At 43.5% G+C, this 21,081-nt stretch overlaps 1 protein-coding gene across 4 annotated transcripts in view; it reads right to left on the reverse strand.

Moving 5' to 3' along the window:
* ADGRV1 (adhesion G protein-coupled receptor V1) overlaps positions 1-21,081 on the reverse strand; it is a 461,586-nt gene that overhangs the window by 348,092 nt on the left and 92,413 nt on the right. For all 4 annotated transcript variants that reach the window (XM_083151800.1, XM_083151798.1, XM_083151797.1 and 1 more), the window contains 6 exons: positions 10,818-10,981; positions 8,217-8,340; positions 6,090-6,353; positions 4,743-4,869; positions 3,650-3,867; positions 560-1,303 (listed from right to left, as the gene is read on the reverse strand). In XM_083151800.1, the coding sequence (XP_083007926.1) occupies positions 560-1,303; positions 3,650-3,867; positions 4,743-4,869; positions 6,090-6,353; positions 8,217-8,340; positions 10,818-10,981 (1,641 nt within the window). The remainder of the gene's footprint in view (positions 1-559; positions 1,304-3,649; positions 3,868-4,742; positions 4,870-6,089; positions 6,354-8,216; positions 8,341-10,817; positions 10,982-21,081) is intronic.

Raw genomic sequence — 21,081 nt, forward strand, 5'->3', positions numbered from 1 at the left:
TTGCACATACTTTTTGTACTTAGTTCTCATCATCTTGCATCGCATTGCATGCACAACGCATGCACATGCAATGCAATGTGATGTGATCCGTGCTATTTAAGCCCACAACGCACGCCCGTATCGGGGCGTGTATGGGCAGCTTAAGTTGGTTGCAAAGCAAAAAAATAAAGAAGCAGGAAATGCCACTTTTAAAAATGTGACCCGGGGATTTTCCGGATGTAGTAAGCCAACCAATTCTCGGGTCTCAACTACATGGCCATCATCTGGTGCAGGGTCCCGGACACAGGACTTGGGTCATTTGCATTAATTCATACAGAAATCCTAGGATGGACAAACCATATTGGAATGCTGGCTGCTTTTGAAAGTAACCCACAAATGTTGAATAGCTTTATTTTTAAATTTTTGCCTTTAACAAATCTAAACCTCTCTAAATGCATTTTACGTTTCTCCCACGGTCCCACCTGCAATGCAACATGGTTTTAAGAAAGGTGGAACATTAGTAAACATCATCCTCTCATCAGATTTGTTTCATGCTTAATGCTAAATAAACTCAACTCACCATTAACGATTCCTTCTCCTTTCAGGCTCTTCATTCCGCCGGGGACCGGGATTCCATCGATATAAAACTCTATAAATCCATCATCTAATGTTATTAGAATGTGGGTCCAAGCATTTTGCTGCATGAATTTAGGAACTCCGGCCTTGGCAAAATACGTACTGTTGGATCCATAGGTCACATAAAAAAGCATTACCATTATATAAGAGTCATTTGTTTCCACTTTCACACCGTAATACATTGTTCCATTATCATTATCCTTGGATATTATAAATCCATTAGTGTTTGTGTATGGTATTGTCCATGCAGAGAAAGTAAAATTTGTTAGGGTGTTATTCATATTCTGAAAATAGTGGGAATCAATAACTCCAAATGCACCTTCATTGCCGCTGAAAAACAAGGCATCCGTCCCACTGTGGTGCCGTCGCATGTGGGGCTGCAACTGCACGGATGGGGGGAATGTAGCAACGAGCAACAGGTCCAGCATTGGAGGGAGGCCAGATTTAAAGGTGTTGGAATAAATTTCCCAGCCAACGCGGACATCTCCAAAGGTTCCCTGATGTCTCCACACTGAAATGTTGGTCACGTAGTTCATGTCATCTTCTGATAGCACATCTTCCGCTACCTCACGTTTCTGACTCTCTGGGCCAATTACAAACACTCCAAATGGGTCATCATTAAAGGGGATCATTACTGTGACATTCAGGTTTGTCTCTGCCAGTTGACCACCTGGACCTGGAAACCCACCTGTGTAAAAACCATGCATGAAAGATTACTTGTTCCAAACCTAATTGATAATTCTCCAGCACCTGTATAATTCAAGACTGCATATATGTTGCCCCCTCCAACCCTTGTCCCGGTCTTCATGGTGCAGACAGCCATAATTCTAAAATGTGGGCAAGTTGCCAGGGCTAAAGACGCACATGGCCAATGGGTCAGTGTGGAGGAAAAGCAGCAACGTGCATTTACATCCAATTCTTAATGAGCTCTGTAGGGGCAGATGTATTAAGCTTGGTGAAGTGATAAAGTGTCTGGTTTTTATCACCAACCAATCAGCTCCTACCTGTCATTTTTAAACCAAGCCTGTAACTTCACAGTTAGAGCTGATTGGCCGGTGATAAAAAAAAAAACCAGATACTTTATCACTTCCCTGAGTGTAATAAATCTGCCCCATAATGAGGTGCATTTACACAATGATACCACACTGCAAAAGCCGACATGCATTGGGTCGACCACTGAAGGACAACATGGCTAAGGTCAACAGGGTTGGAAGATTGACACAAGCATTAGGTGGACAATGGGAAGGTCGACAGTCAAAAGTTCGACATGAGTGTTTAACTTTTTTTGTCCCGAATGTCATCACAGTCAACATGGACACCGTCAAAGTGTACAGCGTCCCTCGCATGGCATCCTGCGCTCGCCGTGCTTTGGGCATGGCGCCTCGCTTCTCTCGGAACACTATGCTATTCTTCCTCCATGCCCTAGTGGAGCATGATATACCGCCTGTCGGCACAAGTCGGCTCGAAAAAGTGAAAAACTCATGTCCACCTCTTGACTGTCCACTTTCCCATTGTTGACTTAATGCTTGTGTCGACCTTAGCCATGTTGACCTATTTCATGTGTTGACCTAAGCCATACAGACCTTCAGTGGTCGACCCAATGCATGTAGACCAGGCATGTCCAAACTATGGCCCTCCGGCTGTTGTGCAACTACAAGTCCCATCATGCCTTGCCACAGTTTTGCTATTAGGGAATGCTAAAACTACAGCAAGGCATGCTGGGATGTGTAGTTTCACAACAGCTGGAGGGCCACAGTTTGGACATGCCTGATGTAGACCCACTGTAAATAGGTTCGACCTAATGGCCATGTCCCCTTCACATTGCACCTGCTAGCACACAGCAGCATATGGATTTGCTCAGACACAACTTTACCAGAGGAGCTCATTGTAGAAAAGGGCGATGAACACAAATGGGCTATGGGGATTTATGTGATGCAGAGGGGATTATCTGCAGTCATGCACCAAATTAACTGGTATAATTACTTACATGAGATTTCATTTTACAAAGTAAATTAAAATGAGACACGAGGGGTAAGGAACTAAATTAAATGTATTTCAATACATCAGGTGGGAGAGGAGAGCTGCAGCAAAACAAGTCACTGATTCAAGTTGGCATTATCCCCTGTGGATCATATATTATGCTCACCCAGTTACCATATGCCAATTCGGTACTGCACATGCGCCGGCCCCCAGCCTCTATGGGCTGCTATTGCAACAGCCCCTAGAGGCATATTCTGGGTCTTGGGTCTGCTGCATGCGCAGTATCATCCTCGTACTGCGCATGCGCGGAACTCGGTTTTTATGGGCTGCCAATCAGCAGCCCATGTAGAGGTGTCTCAGAGGAAGGGAACACCTCCCAATGGGACTGCCTTGGGTGACTGGCAGTTTGGACTTCCAATAGGAAGTCATTGCCAGTCACATTGAAGCTAGAGCAGCCTCACAGACTGGGTTAGCTTAGGCAGGGAACAGTGGCGGATTTTACCTGGGGGGGCGGGGGGCTGCAGCCCATAGGTAAAAACTGCCACTGGTCCTAATTATATTGTATACAGGTAGGAATTACTCCTTTCATATGTAGCCACTGCAGAAATTACTTATCTTAACATAAATAACATAAAAAGGAGTGAAATGGGCAGAACACAGGGGAAATGAGAAAAGTTTATGTTAATGAATAGGATAGTCAAGGTTCACATAAGAATGCTTTTAGGCAGCCCTCAGTACTGCATTTCTTTCATTTATCACAAAATGTATAGAGCGATTGTACAGAGCATTAGAGCAGATGGACCATGAAATTGTTCCCTGGACTGTATTCCCATTTACACACGGTGTTCTATGCTGTAAAAACTGTGTTAAAAGTTACTTTGAGACGCACTATTTTATTTTCTCTACTTAACAGAGAAATAAAAAATGCTACAGTTGGTCAAGCCACAGTTTAGATGTAATAAAGAAAGAGTCTTTAAATTATAAACTTCAAATAAGATGGCTCTAAAGTATGTACAAAATGTATTAATATAGTTTACAGTGATGAAATACATACCTGAAATATTCACCAATTTTAATGTGTAAAACTCATTGAACTCTGGAGTTTTGTCAGAAACAGCATTGAGAATAATATATTTAAATTCTTCTTTATCACTGAACAAAATAATACCCCATGATTCAGAAAACTCCTGGCCTGGTTGTAAGCCTGAACCATTCTGCAAAATCTGCCAATGTATGAAAACGTTGCCAAAATGGCCTCTTTCTCTCACCACCCTGTAAAATAAAACATGATGAATATAAAAGACACAAAAGACCAGCAACATATAAATGTATATTATAGGAATGATGAGTTTAAAATGAAAAACCTTTCCATCCCTTTCCAACTTTAGTCCCTCCTCTATTCGTACTTGCTTTCCTACCCTCTGACTTGCTTCCTTTGATTCACCCCTACACATTGTACTTGTAATCCCGTCAACTTCTTCATTATTGCTTTCCCCCTTTACTTCCTCTTTCTTATGCTTAATGGAAAGCCAGATCTTGGTAAGGCAGATCTGAGTATAATAAGCTGGCCCTTGTCCATAGTTTTTAACTTTCCCAACCCGATGTCACCGGCCACCGATATTGGCGCTTTTGGGGACCCAGTGGGGGGGGGGGGTGGCAGGCATCGGCAAGTGCATAAAAAGTGGCAATGCCGGCTCCGAGGTGAGGACGGGGCGAGTGATGGCCATGCCACATCATTATAGATGACCTCTTTCGTCCAGATATGCTTGGATGAGGGAGCAGTTCATTAACGACGCGTGGGAGTGTGCATCGTTAATGACAGGCAGCGTACACACGAGGGGATATTGTCCACAATATGGCTCAGAAAGCTCTTTCTGAGCCATATTGTGAACAATATCACTTGTGTGCATGGGGCTTTAATCACCGTAGTTATCTCAACACCTCAATATTTGATTATTCAAGTTTTTATACTATTTGTGTGGAACATTGTCATATTTCTTAATATATAATTATATAACTACTGTATTATTTTATCACCATTTATAATAATGCTTTATTTATTGACCACAAACAACAGGACTAACTCTTACATACAAGAACAAAAAAAGCCTAATAACAATTTATAAATACAATTTCAGTGATCTTACTTGAAGCGATTATATCCACCTTCTTCTACTGTTTTGTCAATGGGTTCAATATGAAATATCCCATTGGGGTCATCATTAGCTTTAATAATAATTGTAGCATTGGTGTTTCCACTCACTACAGTGTCTCCTGAGGAAGAAATATTGTTTTTTTATATCAATATGATATATCAATATGATATTTATACAGATCTATGACAATACATGTTTTTTTTTTTTTCATGTTTGGCAAAAATCATAACAGAAAACTTGAGTTATTTTTATATATTAATTAAAAAAAAAACCTGCTGTATGCTAAAGTAACATCACGTTAATTGACAAACCAAGTTGCATCGTTACTTAGAGCCATAATGTACAATATGCGTGTGCACAATTTCACGATACAGTATACAAGTGTAGGTTTAGTGGTAAGTACAAGAATCCTCAACCATTCAATGTACTGAATACATGGAGATATAAAGTATTGTATGAAGGTTCCAGCTCTTTTACAGTGGTGATCGAAAGTTTGTGAACATGACCGCTATTGCATCATTTGGCACTCTGTTGTGGGAAATCTCCCTGCGGTCACTGGATGGCGATGATATGCCGACTACGTGACCACATCACATAGATCTAGCCTAAGTGGTAACGACTCCCCCACTTGGAAAGTTTGACCCAAAACAGAGCCTTTGTTCCCCTAGGGGAAATTTGTTGGTCAGTGCAACAGAGGCTTAGATATTTTTTTAACATTACCCTGGGGCTTTATGATCTCCATAAACATTATAAAATGTCTTGCTTTAAAGTGATTTTTTTTTGTATGACGACAACTCCTGGGAAAAGTAACAGCATTACTAAAATTTGTCCAATTCTCTAAATGACGGGTATTTGTTGAGTCTTGAGAAGCAGGTTTAGAACTTTTTCCTGCCTGTTGAGCATCAACTGTTGTTTTCTGAAGCTCTCAGAAGTCTCCTATGATGGAGGCATACATGCATTCACAATCCTGTGTAGTGAAGGTCAGATGTTTGGTTGGAAAGACTTAAGGTGGCCATACACACAGAGATTTATCTTCAGATCTGGTTGGTTGGAACAAAAAAATGGTTATGGATGAGAGCAAATGACAGTTGACCATTTGCTTGGAAATGCTGGAAAACTGACAAACTGTCACTCATCCATAACCATGTTTTTAATTACAAAATGTAATATTTGATCATTTCTGTCTACTTGTATGACTAAAGTGAAGATATAAGCACTTAAGGTACTTACTGTAGCTGAAGGGCAGAATTTAGGCTGATTTGGAATATTGTCATCATTGCAAGGAAACATAATGTATGCTAAATATAAATAATTGATAACTTCAGCAGTACATCTAACCTGTACAATTGAGGAGCAGTAGATAAAAGGATTCATCTGTCTCTGGTATGTCATCTTCTTTTGTATACACTGATATACTCAGCGATCTTTGTCCAACTTCAAACACCAAGCTGTCTCCAGGAATGGCAGTAAAATCTCCATCCTCAGCTTCCGCTGTACCACTGACAGTGACATATGTGACTGAAGATACATAATCAGCAGATCCATTGCGCACAATGGTAAAATTTGCAACCTGGCCTTCATCAACCCAAACCACAACTGGATCTGTTATGCAAAGAAAATGAGTGTTGAAATGCATGAAATACAGTATAGATGTATTACAGACGTGACATGTTATTTATTAATGTGATACTATTGCTTTGTGCTGACGTTGAAAAAGATCCGCTACACATATTAGGCTAGGAATGACTTTAAGTTAGATTCATTCAGATACAACTGGAATCCTTTCCGAGACTTATATACAGTATGGTTCTGTGAGTTTTACATTTGCTTTATTAGCCACTTTCCTCACCTAGCAAATCGAATACAAGCTCCAATAAGAAATTGAATTGCTCTACCAATGAACAGACATGCGATTTAAACCAATGACTACATTGCCATATCCTCTCTATGCTGATGATACCCAGATCTACCTTTCCTCCTCATAACTCTCCCCCCTCTCTTCTCACTAGTATCTCCAACTGTCTCTCTGCTATCTCTTACTGGATGCCCCAGGGCTTTTTTAAACTTAACATGTCTAAGACTAAGCTGATCATCTTCCCACCCTCCCGCATCTCCCACAATTGAATTATCTATTGATGGCACTACTATCACCTCTAGCCCCAAGTCACTGTCTTGGGTTATACTTGACCTATCATTTAGTACCTTTCACAGTCCTGCCATCTCTTATCAAAAATATTTCTAGGATCAGACCCTTTATCAACCTGGATGATACTAAGACATCCACTCACTAGTCATCTCCAGATTGGACAACTGTAAACTCTTCCTATCTGGCCTCCCTGACAATCACCTCTCTCTACTCAAAGCTGTTGCCCAACTCACCATCCTCTCCAAGCATACTACGGCTACCATCACTCACTTACAAGCTCTACACTGGCTCCCTTCCCCTTCAGAATCTAATTCAAGGTTCTCACACTCACAAAGTTCTCACGCACTCCACATCTCTGACCGTATCTCCTTTAACACTCCGGTCCATACTCTTCACTCCAAAAATTCATGCCACCTCTCCTGCCTACTGATGCCTTCTCCCACTCCCACTTCCAAGATTTTGCTTGTGCTTCTCACTATTTCTGGAATTCTACACATCCCTTACTCTCTACAAAACTTCAAATGGACTCTCAAGACCAACTTCTTCCTCAAACCCAACCATCTCTTACCCTAACCCTATATTCCATGCTCACTGTCTACCCCACCTGTATCACCCCTGCCTATCTGCCCCATCCCTTTATAATGTAAGCTATTACCAGCAGAGCCTTCTCTTCTTTTCTTCTCTCACTTAGTGTATCATCTATTCCATGCTCCCTATAATGGAATCTAACCCCTGTTTTCTGCCTCCATGACGCTCATTTCAGTGTCATGTCTGCTGGTGCAGCAATGTTTATATACCATGTACTTGTCCTACATTGTCCATTATTGTACTGTAAGTTCATGTTTTCTTGTATTGCTGTTTGTGTACTTTGTTATATGCTGTGGAATCCTTGTGGCATCATATAAATAAATCATAATAACAATAATTGCATAAATAAAGTATAATAATAATAACAACAATAATTGTCATACGGCGACCATCTCTCCACGGGGGAGATGGCCGTCGGGCCCTATTCAATGCTGTCTTCCCCGACAGCACTGAGCAGCTTATCTCGGCAGAACGAGCCCGACTTCACAAGCTGCCGGCTGCAGCTCATCGCTTCCCGGCCGCAACTTGTGGCCACACCCCCTTCTCGTCCCACTACAGGCGGGACATTGAATCCCACTTGCGTGTTCTTGGTCGTGCTGAACGAGAACGGGACAGGGTCACGGCGGTCAAGCAAGCTCGACCGCCATGACTTACAGATTTAATACCCCCCTTAGTATATGGTTGTTGTTTTAAAACCCAATACAATATTATATGTGGCTATATTAACGTACCTGCAATAAAAACTGCATCATCATTTTTATTAATTTTTAGTATGGCGGTAATAACATCTCCAATCCTGGCATCACCGGTGGGATTAAAAAGTGTAATGGTGAATACTTCATCCTCCTCTGGAATCTACCATATGAAATATGGAAAATGATAGTTTTAAATAATTTAAAAAAAGCAATCCAAAAAAAAATAAGTTGCTCATTAATACCGGTGGATTTTTCCATCTTTCTACCTTTATCCAAAATCAGGAAAACGTTTTAATTCATTGTCTCGAATTTTATGTGTCACATGTATCTTTCAAATTCAGGCAAATTAATGCACTGTATTGTAATGGATTAAAAAATGTGATTTGCCAGGAATATTTTAAAATGTTTCCATTCGCTTCAATATCCTATTAATTTCAAAGGGGTTCACTGCATGTATATTATTAGTCAGATTTCATCGCAGTACAAATTTGTTCTTAAAATGGGCAAAACCATGTGCACTGCAGGTGGAGCAGATGTAACATGTGCAGAGAGAGTTCAATTTGGGTGGGGTGTGTTGAAACTGAAATCTAAATTGCAGTGTAAAAATAATGCAGCCAGTATTTACCCTGCACAGAAACAAAATAACTTACCCACATCTAACTCTCTCTATACATGTTACATCTGCCCCACCTGTAGTGCTCATGGTTTTACCCATTCTGAGAACAAATTTGTACTGCGATCAGATCTGAATAAGGGCCAATGTGTAGAAGCCCCACTGAAATGAATGGGCTAACTGAAATGCATTTCCCCCCAAAAAACAGATATTCAGTTAGTGTACACCGTTTTTGGTTAAAAGTAGCGGGTCCCTTTTCCCACTGGCCAATCACACTACTTGAAACAGCAAAGAACAACCTTTATTTTATTCTGCATTGAACTATGGTAGATCTAGAATGGTGAAACAAGCTGAGATTTTGCTTCTGAACTATAGCACATCAAGAATGATGAACAGGAAAATGAGACTTCCACTTCTCTAATGTTAGGCCCTGCAGTGCCCGGCAGAAAATGGGGCCTAATTCAGACCTGATCACAGGACAAATTTGTTCTCAAAATGAGCAAAACCATGTGCACTGTAGGGGTCAAATATAACATGCAGAAAGAAAGTTAGATTTGGGTGAGTCATTTTGTTTCTGTGCAGGGCAAATACTGGCTGCTTTATATTTTAAATGCAACTTATATTTCAGTTTCAACACTCCCCACCCAACTCTAATGCTGTGTAGGCACCGTGTGCTTCTGACTAAGGGGCTGATTCTAATCTGATCGGTCCTCCGTGTGTTTGCACAGGGGACCGATGTTGAAGTACTGCAAATATTTGCTTATGCGCATGTGCAGGGCTTTTGTGCAGGCGCCTTTGGAGACTTGCATAGTCTCCGTGGCACTCACAAAGGGGCCGTGATGGAGGCAGGCAGGGGGCGTTCCCCTACAAAAATGGTGGGTGCGGCCCATGCGCATGCAGGCGGGTGGCTGATGTCACAGGATGTCAACTGCCCACTCAGTTCTCGGACCAGGACGCTGCAAGTCTAAGTCAGCGACTGACCTAGATTTGAGGGCAATGTAGAAATCGTCGACCAGCAAATGCTTTTGGGCACGCACGCTACCCTGTGATTGGATGCAAAACATCCAATCCCAGTGTGGTGGGGATATTCGCTGGGTGGCAGGGGGGCGGGCATTCGCAAGGCTGGCAGGTGGAGTTACATGGCTCGCTAAACAGTGAAATACCGCTAATAGCGAGTCAAAGATAATCAGGCCATAACTTTCTATTCAATTTTGACTATATAGTCAAAATCGAATAGAAGGTCATTCAGAATTCCACAATATTAAGCCGCATTCGATCTAGAGTTGTTCCCGATGCGCAGCCCTGCAGCATCGGAATCCAAAGCATAAATAGACTGTGCAGGCAAGACTATTTCCGCTAGATTGAAATGAGGGCCCCCGCTCCCCTCCCTCCCTGTCATCGATATCGGCGGCCGCCAGATCGCACCTTGTGTACAAACTTAACCCTTTCTGCACATTACATATGTCCCACCTGCAGTGCACATGATTTTGCCCATTTTCAGAACAAATTTGTCCTGCGATCAGGTCTGAATACAAGTAATTGTACCTGAGTTTTAGATAAATGTCAAATATACACAGCCAACAGACAATATAAAGACAGACGTGCAAAAATTAACTGGTGAAAAGTTATTGAATAACATTGGGGGTGAGATTTAATAGGATGAGAGATTCAGAAAGTGAGAGATTTGGTGAGAAATCTCCAGTTTTTTTAAAGCGGCAATCATTTACACTGCAAAACCAGTTTTATATTTCAGTGTAAATGATTGCTGCTTTAAAAAAACTGGAGATTTCTCACCAAATCTCTCACTTTCTGAATCTCTCATCCTATTAAATCTCACCCTTGGTGTCTATAGTGGGAGTTAGTAGTAACATAACAAAAGTGTATAAAAAAGAAAGCAGCAAAATAATAATTACACTGTAATTATACAAATTATTGATACGTTTTAAACATTTGAAATCTTTATTGTTACTGTTTTCCATCCATCACGTAATCCAGTATATAAAACAATGACAACAAATAGTTACCTCATCTGGAATGGATGAAACTGTTATGGTTTTAAACGTATCACCATCTGTAAACTGAAGTATGCCGATTGCAGGATAAACATTGGAACTTGAATTAGGTCTTACGCTCCAGGACACATTAACATCTCCAAAATGTCCTTGTTTTCTTATCACGTCAAATGTAGCTAGAAATAAACATACAGTACATGGTTACCCACAAGTTGTAGCACAGCCAAAGGCAGGCATGTAATACTTAAACAGTATACATTTTACTTAGCACAGGATGTATGGCTAGTTGTGGCTAAGTGAAACCTGTACTAACCGCCAGGGACATATTTATGAGGGATACGGTCATTGGGTCACCAGCAAGTTGTTAGACAGTGATTAGGTCGACACCATTAGGTCGAGATGCATTTAGGTTGACATGTGTCTAGGTTGACCTGCAGGAAGGTCGACATGGGTTAGGTCGACAGGGTCATTAGGTCGACAGGGTCATTAGGTCGACCTGGGGTTTTTCACTGTTTTTTGAGCTGACATGTGCCAACAGGCGGTATTTCATGCCCTACCATCCACTAGGGCATGGTAGGAGAATAAAATAGTGTGCCGAGCGTAGTGAGGCACCAAGCCTGAAGCATGGCAATCGCAGCGAGCCATGGGAGGGGACGTGGTGCACTTTAACCTGTGTCCATGTCGACTATGTCGACATTCGGGTAAAAAAAAAAAAACCTGTGAAAAACACCACCTTTTGACTTTCGACCTAACCCAAGGGTGGCCGGACTTTTGTAACCCAGGATCTGCTTTTTATACACTTACCCATGATCTACCGGCATTTCCCCATGTGCAAAACATATTCCCTTCCCAGTGCAATATGCCCCTTACACATTATGCCACACAGAATAGGCCAAAATTCGCATTAGGACACAGGTTTTGAGACAAAATTTAACATTAGGACACAGGGAATGTGCCAGAAATTCACATCCTGACAGGGAATGTGCCGAAATTCACAATCTGACACAGGGAATGTGCCCCAAATTCACAATCTGACACAGGGAATGTGCCCCAAATTCACAATCTGACACTGGGAATGAGCTGAAATTTACATCCTGGCACAGGGAATGTGCCCGAAATTCACTTCCTGACACAGGGAATGTGCCGAAATTCACATCCTGACACAGGGAATGAGCCAAAATTTACATCCTAACACAGGGAATGTGCCCGAAATTCACATCCTGACACAGGGAATGTGCCCAAAATTCACATCCTGACACAGGGAATGTGCCCCAAATTCACAATCTGATACATGGAATGAGCCAAAATTCACATCCTGACACAGGGAATGTGTCGCAAATTCGCAATCTGATACGTGGAATGAGCCGAAATTCACATCCTGAGACTGGGAATTTGCCTCAAATTCACATCCTGACACAGGGAATGTGCCCCAAATTCACAATCTGACAACATTACATTCAGCTGGGATCAATAGACATTGTTCCTCTGTGCCCCCCCCCCCCCCGCAAACCCTGACCATACTAGACATATTACAAAAAAAGTGTGGAAGTCTAGGTACACACACGCCATTTTGTGATAGTATGGCCGCCATTTTGGTTCGCAGAGTTGCGCAAATAAAGTTTCCATACCCGAGTATGTGTGACAATGTGGACCAGAAGAGTAGACATACTATCACACATAAATTCATAATAACACACTTACACGAAAGGAAATATAGTTAAAAGGTTTAGAACGCCACACATAGCTTAGTTAGCCCTGCACACATCTGTCTGTATCGTGTTTAGTATCGTTCCGCTCAGCTCATCATGCAAAGTATTCCGGTCATTGCGAATATTTCGCAATGTACACTGTCCGATAGTTATGGACATAATCCATATTCCAGAGACAGTTTCTGTTGTAAGTAGTTAACAAAGGAAACTAGCTCAAACCGGTTCTTATCCTTGCTGACGCCGAAACCACCAAACAAAGGACTCTTAAAGTTCCCTCCCCTGCACCTGGTCAGACCAGGTACAGCGTCTAACCTCCAATCACAGTGGACCGGACATATGATCTCTGGCCAATGAGAATGGCCTTTTGACCTCCCCCTTCTGACCCTATAAGATATGCGACCCAGAGCAGCCAGGGTCTCTTCGGCACAACTACTTTCCCTGGACCTTCCTACCGGACTATCGCTCATTCCTGAACGATAGTGAGCTCTGACCGGACTGCTTTTCACATACTAGATGACCACGGTAAACGGTTGCATTTTCACGGTATTTATTCTTAAAGTATTGTTGGCTGATTGTGTTTTGTATTTGTATTCTTTCCCCTTAGCAGAGTTTGTTTAGTATTCATTGTTATTGTATTGTATCACTTGTTATACCTGTTTATTCTTATTTCTGTAACCCCCTTTTGTCCATTAGGGACTTTAATACAATCTTTTTACGGAGTTCTAACCTCCTTACTTCTATTCAGTGGTCGTGTCTAGTTATTCGCATAATAGCGATAAGGTACATTAAGGACTCTGTCCTTACATTGCGGACTCTGTCCTTTAAGGTATATTCGCACAATTGGAGACAAAGTCCTGCGAAAGGATCTCTTATTAAGGTATCGGTTCTTGGTGTATAACATACAATAGACTGTACGCTGCGCTGCGCTACGTTTTGTTCGCACGCAGTTAGGTATAACGGGTAAGCAGGTTACGGACACATTACGTAACCTGCGCTTTCCACTTATTGTCTCCTTGGTCATATCATATCAACATTAACAATTGGGGTGCTCGCCCGGTCGTTTCACAGTCCAGAACTCAGTACCAGGCGTGCGACTCGACCTATACCAGCAAAAGGGTGGAAGTATTTATTTGTTTCCATTGCTGGATAGGCCGAGTCCGCGGCGGTGCGGGGTTCGGGAAGTGCTAGCGCTGAACCCGGAGTACAATAAGTGAAAGCCACATGTTTTAAAGCATATCATACCTAAGTGTTTAGTAAACTGTACTTCTGCCTGCCACAAGTAGTTTAACGGGGTATAGTGTCTTGGGCTGCTTGTTTATTATAGTATATGTACCACGTGCGATAAGGTTCGCACACGTGGAATCTGTGTTTATTATAGTACATAGAGGATCCCCTCTGTGCAAAACTATAATTGTTTATTGTTAGCTACCGCAAAAACAGGGACTCCGCCACGTGGCGACAAGTCCTGGGCCTTTTGCAGTAACGTAAAGCGTCTATTGTGTATTACGCAAGGTGCGCGCGCACGTGCCCACATCGGGAAAGTTTCGCATCTTTGTACGTGGTTTACGGATTAAGTGCGGGATTTATTTCGCATCTTGATACGTAACTCTCGGACAGAGTTAAGGGATTTATTCCACATTTAGGCGCAATTACTGCGTATAGCGAAACCCGAGCGCAACCTTGCAAATACACTATAGAACACGTGGGTGGCCGATTCATCGGCGGCCTGTGAACAAGCGCACGTACACACGTGGCTGTTCATTGGTACTGCACACGCAGCACACATAGGAAGAAGTGAACAGTATTTAAACCACTAGCTTTATTTAAACAGTATAGTAATATACTGCGAATGAAGCGGTGATTTAAGAAAAGAAAATAAGGTTTTCTTTTTGTTCATTTTCTCATAAGCAAGCAACTCAAGCATTATTTTAATAGATTCCTATAGCTTATTATAAGGGATTTATACCTGCATAAGAATCTAGTGAAAAGCTACCGGCCTGGGAAAAATTTTCTGTACAGAAATATTTCAAAAATAAGCATAAGACCTAGGTGTAAATAGCGCCCAGTGTGAAAAAGAACTGAGGCGGACGGGTGTGGGACGGACACAACCCAAGCGCAGTGTAATAGGACAGGTCCAGTTAGGACAGGGTGTACGTGCCGACGTACACATAGGAACTGCCCCTTCAGTGGAATTAATTCCGCTAGGAGGGTACAAGAAGATATATCGGAACGCACTTGTTTCCGATTAGCTACTTTAGAAATCCGATTTTTGGGGGTATAGGAAAACAAGTTTGTTATACCCTGGAAAAATTGTGCCGCATCAAGCAAGTTGGCTAGAAGTTCGCTGCTAGTTGAGAGCTTGGTGATTGAGTATAATACCTCGTATCCTTCGCACCTGCTTGACTGTGGGATGTTCTAGGAAGCTGTAGAAGTGAGTGTTTGGGGAGCTCTCAGATAAGTAATAACCCACCGATATCTATTAAGCTGTGAACGTTTATTCCTGTAACTATGGGTAATAACGGGTCACGCTGTGATAACGTGCAAGATAGGGAGGAAGCAAGCCGGCCAAGAGGATCGGCTGCTTTTATTATGTGCAGGAAGCACGGTGAACTCGCAGTTGTTTACCAAAATAAATGGAGAAAAATGACACAAGGCAGCAAGTTAGAATTTCCCAGTGTTGGTAGCTTCGATCCAGAAATCTTATCGGCAGTAAAAGATGAAATATGCCTACTCTCCAGTCGTAAGGAGAGAGTGAAGCATATAAATATTCTTAAATTGTGGCAGAAGGAAGGACAGGAACAATGGGGAGCCAGAGGTCTGGCAATACCTGATGCAATCAGCCACAATAAAAATGCAAATGCAACCGCTGCCACACTAGAATCAGCTCCCCCACCCCCATATGTGCCGAAGGGGTTAATGTCTCATAAGAAAGACCTAAGTAATAATGTACCTGTTACTAACTTGTACCCTGTTTTATCCCCTTACAAGGAAACCCGAGAGGAAAACGAGCAGCTGTTGGCACTGGCCGTCTCTCATGCAATTAATATGATTGAGGGAAAAGCTCAACCCGCTGTTGAGGCCCCAGCACAGGAGGAGGAGACGGCTGATGCCAACAGCATAGTATTGGACTCAGGTAATGATGCACCACACAGCACAGACACAAATGACTCCCAAGCAGGTCCCAGTAATGCGAATGTGGTACAAACATACCCTGTACGCACACTGGAGGTTCCCTATGGTAAGGCAGACAGAGAGGGTGTGATACCTACCAGAAAGATGACCATGCTAAACCCATGGACACGGTTAGAGCTGCGGTCCATCATTACAGATTTCCCTGATCCTAGGAAAGATCTGGCAGTGTGCCGGAAATTTGTAAGGGATCTAGGAAACTCTGATGAGCCCACCAACAAGGATTGGAGAATCATGTTGAGGGCCTGTCTCCCCACTCACATTGACATCCCGAAATTCATTCAGGATAGTGGATTGAAAGTGGACAAGGAGATAAATGATGAGATCAACCAGGAGAATATACGCCTGATTAACTTACAGTTGGGAGTATATTTTCCTGCGGCAGTAGAATATAGCAAGATTTTCACCATCAAACAGAAAGATGGCGAAACTGCTGCTGATTATTTTACAAAAGCCTTACTGGAGGTATCAAAGTACACTGGTGTCTCCGAGCCTAAGGACGACCCCCACCTGAGGGAGATGATTGTCTCTGTGCTGGTGGAAGGGCTTAGGGAAAACCTGAGAGCCAGAGTCCAAACCTCTTTCCCAAATTGGCGTGGAATGACAGTGGATGCCCTACGGGAATCTGCTGTGGACCACGACCGCAACATTAAGAAGCACAGGGAACTGCAAACTGACAAACTGATGATGGTTAGCATCCAAGCCCTTACTAATGCCCCAAACAAAGCTGCATACCAACAACGAAACACCAGGGAAACAGGTAGAAAGCCAATTATCTGTTACAACTGCAATAAGGAGGGACACATTGCAGCTCAGTGTAGGTTCGGAAACCACAGGAGTTATCAGACACATAAGCGAGAATGGGAATCTCACAAAGGTGAGACACGGAGATACCCAGCCCCTAGACAATGGGAGGAGACAGACAGGTCACGCAACATGCCTCCTCCCCATCTGATGGCTGACACTGTGCTAAGGGCAACCCAGGTCAGACCATAGGAAACAGGTCATACCTGTATCCTACAGCCAGTTAGACTAACACAACACCTTGGAGAGGAACCTCAGGTGAAGGTTGATATAGCTGGAGTAAGACAAACCTTTTTGGTTGATACAGGGGCGGCCAGATCTGTTCTCAACACTCCTCTTCACTTGGGTTTCACTAACCAATCAGTAGCGGCAATTGGGGTAACAGGAAAAATACAACATTACCCACTGACGAAACCAGCGGAGGTTACAATCGGGCCTCTGCATACCAAACACTCTTTTCTGTTGGCTGCAGCGGCCCCGACTAACCTCCTGGGTAGAGATTTACTATGCAAAATGGGATGTGTCATCTATTGCACCCCCGATGGGGTATTTCTGGACACTCCTAGAAATCTTACACAAGAAGTGCAAGATATGCTGGATAGTCCTCAGAGGCTAATGTTGTGTTCCACTGTTGTAGAATCAAATCCATCTAGGGTAGCTGAAATTACAGCACAAATACCGAGTTCCCTTTGGACTAAAGATGGACAGGATGCTGGGCTGATGGCAAATGTAGCTCCAGTAGAAATCCGCTTAAAAGAAGGCAGGATAGCCCCAAAAATACCGCAATACCCTTTAAAACCTGAAGTTGAGCTAGGAATATTTCCAGTGATCCAACGATTGCTCCAACAGGAAATCCTAGTTAGAACTTCCAGCACGGCCAATAGTCCCATCTTTCCTGTGAAAAAGAGCGGGGGGAGGGGCTACAGACTAGTGCAGGATTTGAGAGGGGTAAACAAGGTAGTCGAGAGCCAATTCCCCGTAGTGCCAAACCCAGCTGTCATCCTCATGCAAATCCCACCCCACTGTACACATTTCACAGTCATTGATTTGTGTTCAGCATTCTTCTCCGTCCCTTTGCATCCTGACAGCCAGTATCTGTTCGCCTTTACTTACAGAGGAGTACAGTATACCTGGACAAGACTCCCCCAGGGGTTCATAGACAGCCCCAGCATCTTCTCCCAGGCCTTGCATGATTGTTTGCAATCCTTTCAACCCATGAGGGGTTCGATACTGATACAATATGTGGATGACTTATTGTTGTGTTCTGAATCACTGGAGTCATCAGTGGATGACACTAGACAGCTACTGATGCATCTCTCAGAAACAGGACATAAAGTATCAAAGGATAAGCTGCAATTATGCCAGACCAGGGTTAAATATCTGGGCCACTGTCTTACCCAAGGGCTGAGACACCTCACCGACGACAGAATCCAAGCGATTCAGAACATGGTACTGCCACAGACCCAACATCAGATCCGTACGTTCCTAGGCATGTGTGGATACTGTCGCAATTGGATCCCAGGATTCTCTATTCTGGCATTACCACTGCAAGAGATGGTTTCCTCAACTAAGCCTGATCGGGTCTCTCATACTGAGGAATCTGAGCTGGCTTTCGAGGAACTAAAGGTGAGCCTAACCAAGGCCCCAGCACTAGGAATGCCAGATTATGGGAAACCCTTTGAACTGTACGGAACTGAATCAGGTGGGTGTGCGGCAGGAGTGCTTGTACAAAAACATGGTGATGCCAACCGACCAATAGCGTACTACAGTGGCCAGCTGGACACAGTAGCACGCTCACTCCCAACTTGCTTACGAAGTGTGGCTGCAATAGCACAACTAGTAAGTAAGAGTGAGGACGTAGTGCTGGGACACGATTTAACTGTTCATGCTCCCCATGCTGTCTCTGCTCTCCTAAATTCTGCCCAAACACGTCATGTGTCCTCAGCACGGTTCACTAAGTGGGAACTGGCGCTGATGGCCCCAGTAAATATTACCATCAAAAGATGCAACACATTAAACCCAGCCACATTTCTTCCTCATGTGCCCTCCAAGGCACAAAGGGTGGAGGGTGATGGAAATGTTGCTGAATATGGTAAAGCAGAGTTTAGTGAGAGTGAGGACAAACATGATTGCATGACCTACCTGAATCAGACCTTCACAGCACGTCCTGACATAAGCGACAGCCCATTAAGTGAGGTAGACATAACCTTATTCACAGATGGTAGCTGTCATAGACAGACGGAGACGGGAGAGCTTTGCACAGGCTACGCGGTAGTAGATGGAGAAGGTATTGTGGAAGCTGAACCCTTAGGACCACCTCACTCAGCGCAAGTAGCGGAACTGGTGGCACTGACCAGAGCATGTGAACTGGCTAAAGGGAAATCAGTGAACATATATACCGACTCCAGATATGCTTTCGGAGTAGTCCATGATTTTGGAGCCCTATGGCGCCTCCGAAATTTCATGACGGCGGCTGGCACACCAGTGGCGCATGCGACGTACATTAGGAGACTTCTGGGAGCTATCCAGCTTCCAGACAGAGTGGCTGTTATCAAGTGCAAAGCTCACACATCAGAGAAAGACCCGGTGTCACTTGGTAACAGCCGCGCTGATGAGGCAGCGAAAAGGGCCGCATGCCCTGTAAATATTTTTACCCATCCCACCAACCTTTGTACACTGAACATGGTATCCACATCCAAACTGATAGACATGCAGAATTTGTGTTCCCCACAGGAAAGAGCAGTATGGAAGTCGAAGGGATGTGGCCAAGAGTCCACCGGACTTTGGAGAGATGGACACGGGAAACCAGTGGCCCCCAGAGCATACCTTCCTAGTCTAGCCGAGGCGGCCCATGGGCTGACACATCTTGGGAAGGAAGGTATGTGCAAGCTGGTAAAGGCCTACTGGTGTGCACCAGGGTTCGCTTCTCAAGCAGGTAGAGTGGCAATGTCATGCCTCACCTGTTTGAGGAAGAACGTTGGAAAAGCCATCCCAACAGAGCCATCCCACATCCCTCCTACAGAAGGCCCTTTCCAGGTAATACAAATCGACTTCATACAGTTACCACCCTGTAGAAATTTGAAATATGTATTGGTTTGTGTTGACATGTTTTCCAGCTGGGTGGAGGCTTTCCCCGCTGCCTCCAACACTGCTACCTTTACAGCAAAGAAAATATGTCAGGAGTTTGTCTGTAGATATGGTATCCCAAAGGTCATTGAGAGTGACAGAGGCACTCATTTCACAGGAGAGGTCTTCCAAATCATGTGTAAACTCCTGGGGATTAATAGTAAACTTCATACTCCATATCGTCCCCAGGCGAGCGCCAAAGTTGAGAGAATGAATGGTACTATTAAGAACAAATTGGGTAAAGTTATGGCTGAAACAGGGTTGTTATGGCCAGAGGCACTGCCTATTGTGTTGTATAGCATTAGGACCACTCCCAGGACTCCGCTCAACCTGTCCCCCTTCGAGATACTGTTTGGTCGGCAGCCACACATCATGATAGACCCACAGGATGATCTAAAATGTAATAATGAGCTAACTGTACAGTATATCCTAAAGCTAAACAAACAGCTAAGGAAGCAACAAAAGCAGCTGAATTTACTGAACCCTGATATGCCTACCGAGAATTGTCATAATCTTAAACCAGGAGACTTTGTTATGATCCGAAATTTCTTACGCTCAGGTTGTTTGATAGACCGTTGGGAAGGACCGTACCAAGTTTTGTTGACCAGCACTACATCAATTAAAGTCGCAGAGAGAGAGACTTGGATACATTCGTCCCACTGCAAGAAAGCCAGTAACCCAGAATCCCAGTGTGCAGAGAGCGAGAGAGAAGAAGTGTCGCTAGAAGCATTGTTTCGGGAACACTGAGAAGCAGCCAAGGTCGAGCAACCTGAGCGAACAAAGGTCTAAGAAGCAGAGCAAAATACAAGTCCCCTGGTAGAGATGATGGAAGGACTCCAAGCAAAAGGTTCACAGTTATGCACATATGTCTTTGTTTTCTTTCTGTGTTCTTCTCTTCATCCTAAAATACTCGGTGGCTGCCACATTCTAGAGCGATCGGAGCGGAATCCTGACAGTGTAATAATGGACCCAGATATGGGTGAGGTAGAATCCCTAAACCAGCTTGACACTTTACCCATGACAGGAGAAGGTAAAAGGTATGAGGAAAACGTAGTTCAAGGGCTATGTGATGATTTATTGTCTGGTGAGTACTGTGTCTGTAGATATTGTCAACCTAAAATGGAAGAAGGATGCATCCAGCGATGTCAGTCGACCAGTAAGGCAACTACCGGCCAACATCCTTTGAGTGATTACCACTCATTAGTGGGTAAGGTTTTAAACCAAACAGAATGCTGGGTGTGTTCTCAAGTATTACATAAAAGGAGTAGTGTAGGCCTAGTCCCATACCCGCTTAGTATTTCAGAGATAAGCGTATTAAATAAGGGGAGGCCATTGGATAAGAGATACCTGTATACCAGGTCCCCTAGTCTTAGATTACACCCATACCAAGTGGATAAATCCCTGGTATGTATGAACTTCTCAAGTTCCAGAACAATTGGTACTTGGGA

The sequence above is a fragment of the Crinia signifera genome, chromosome 1 (genome assembly GCF_055691185.1).
Source record: "Crinia signifera chromosome 1, ASM5569118v1, whole genome shotgun sequence".
NCBI lineage: Eukaryota > Metazoa > Chordata > Amphibia > Anura > Myobatrachidae > Crinia > Crinia signifera.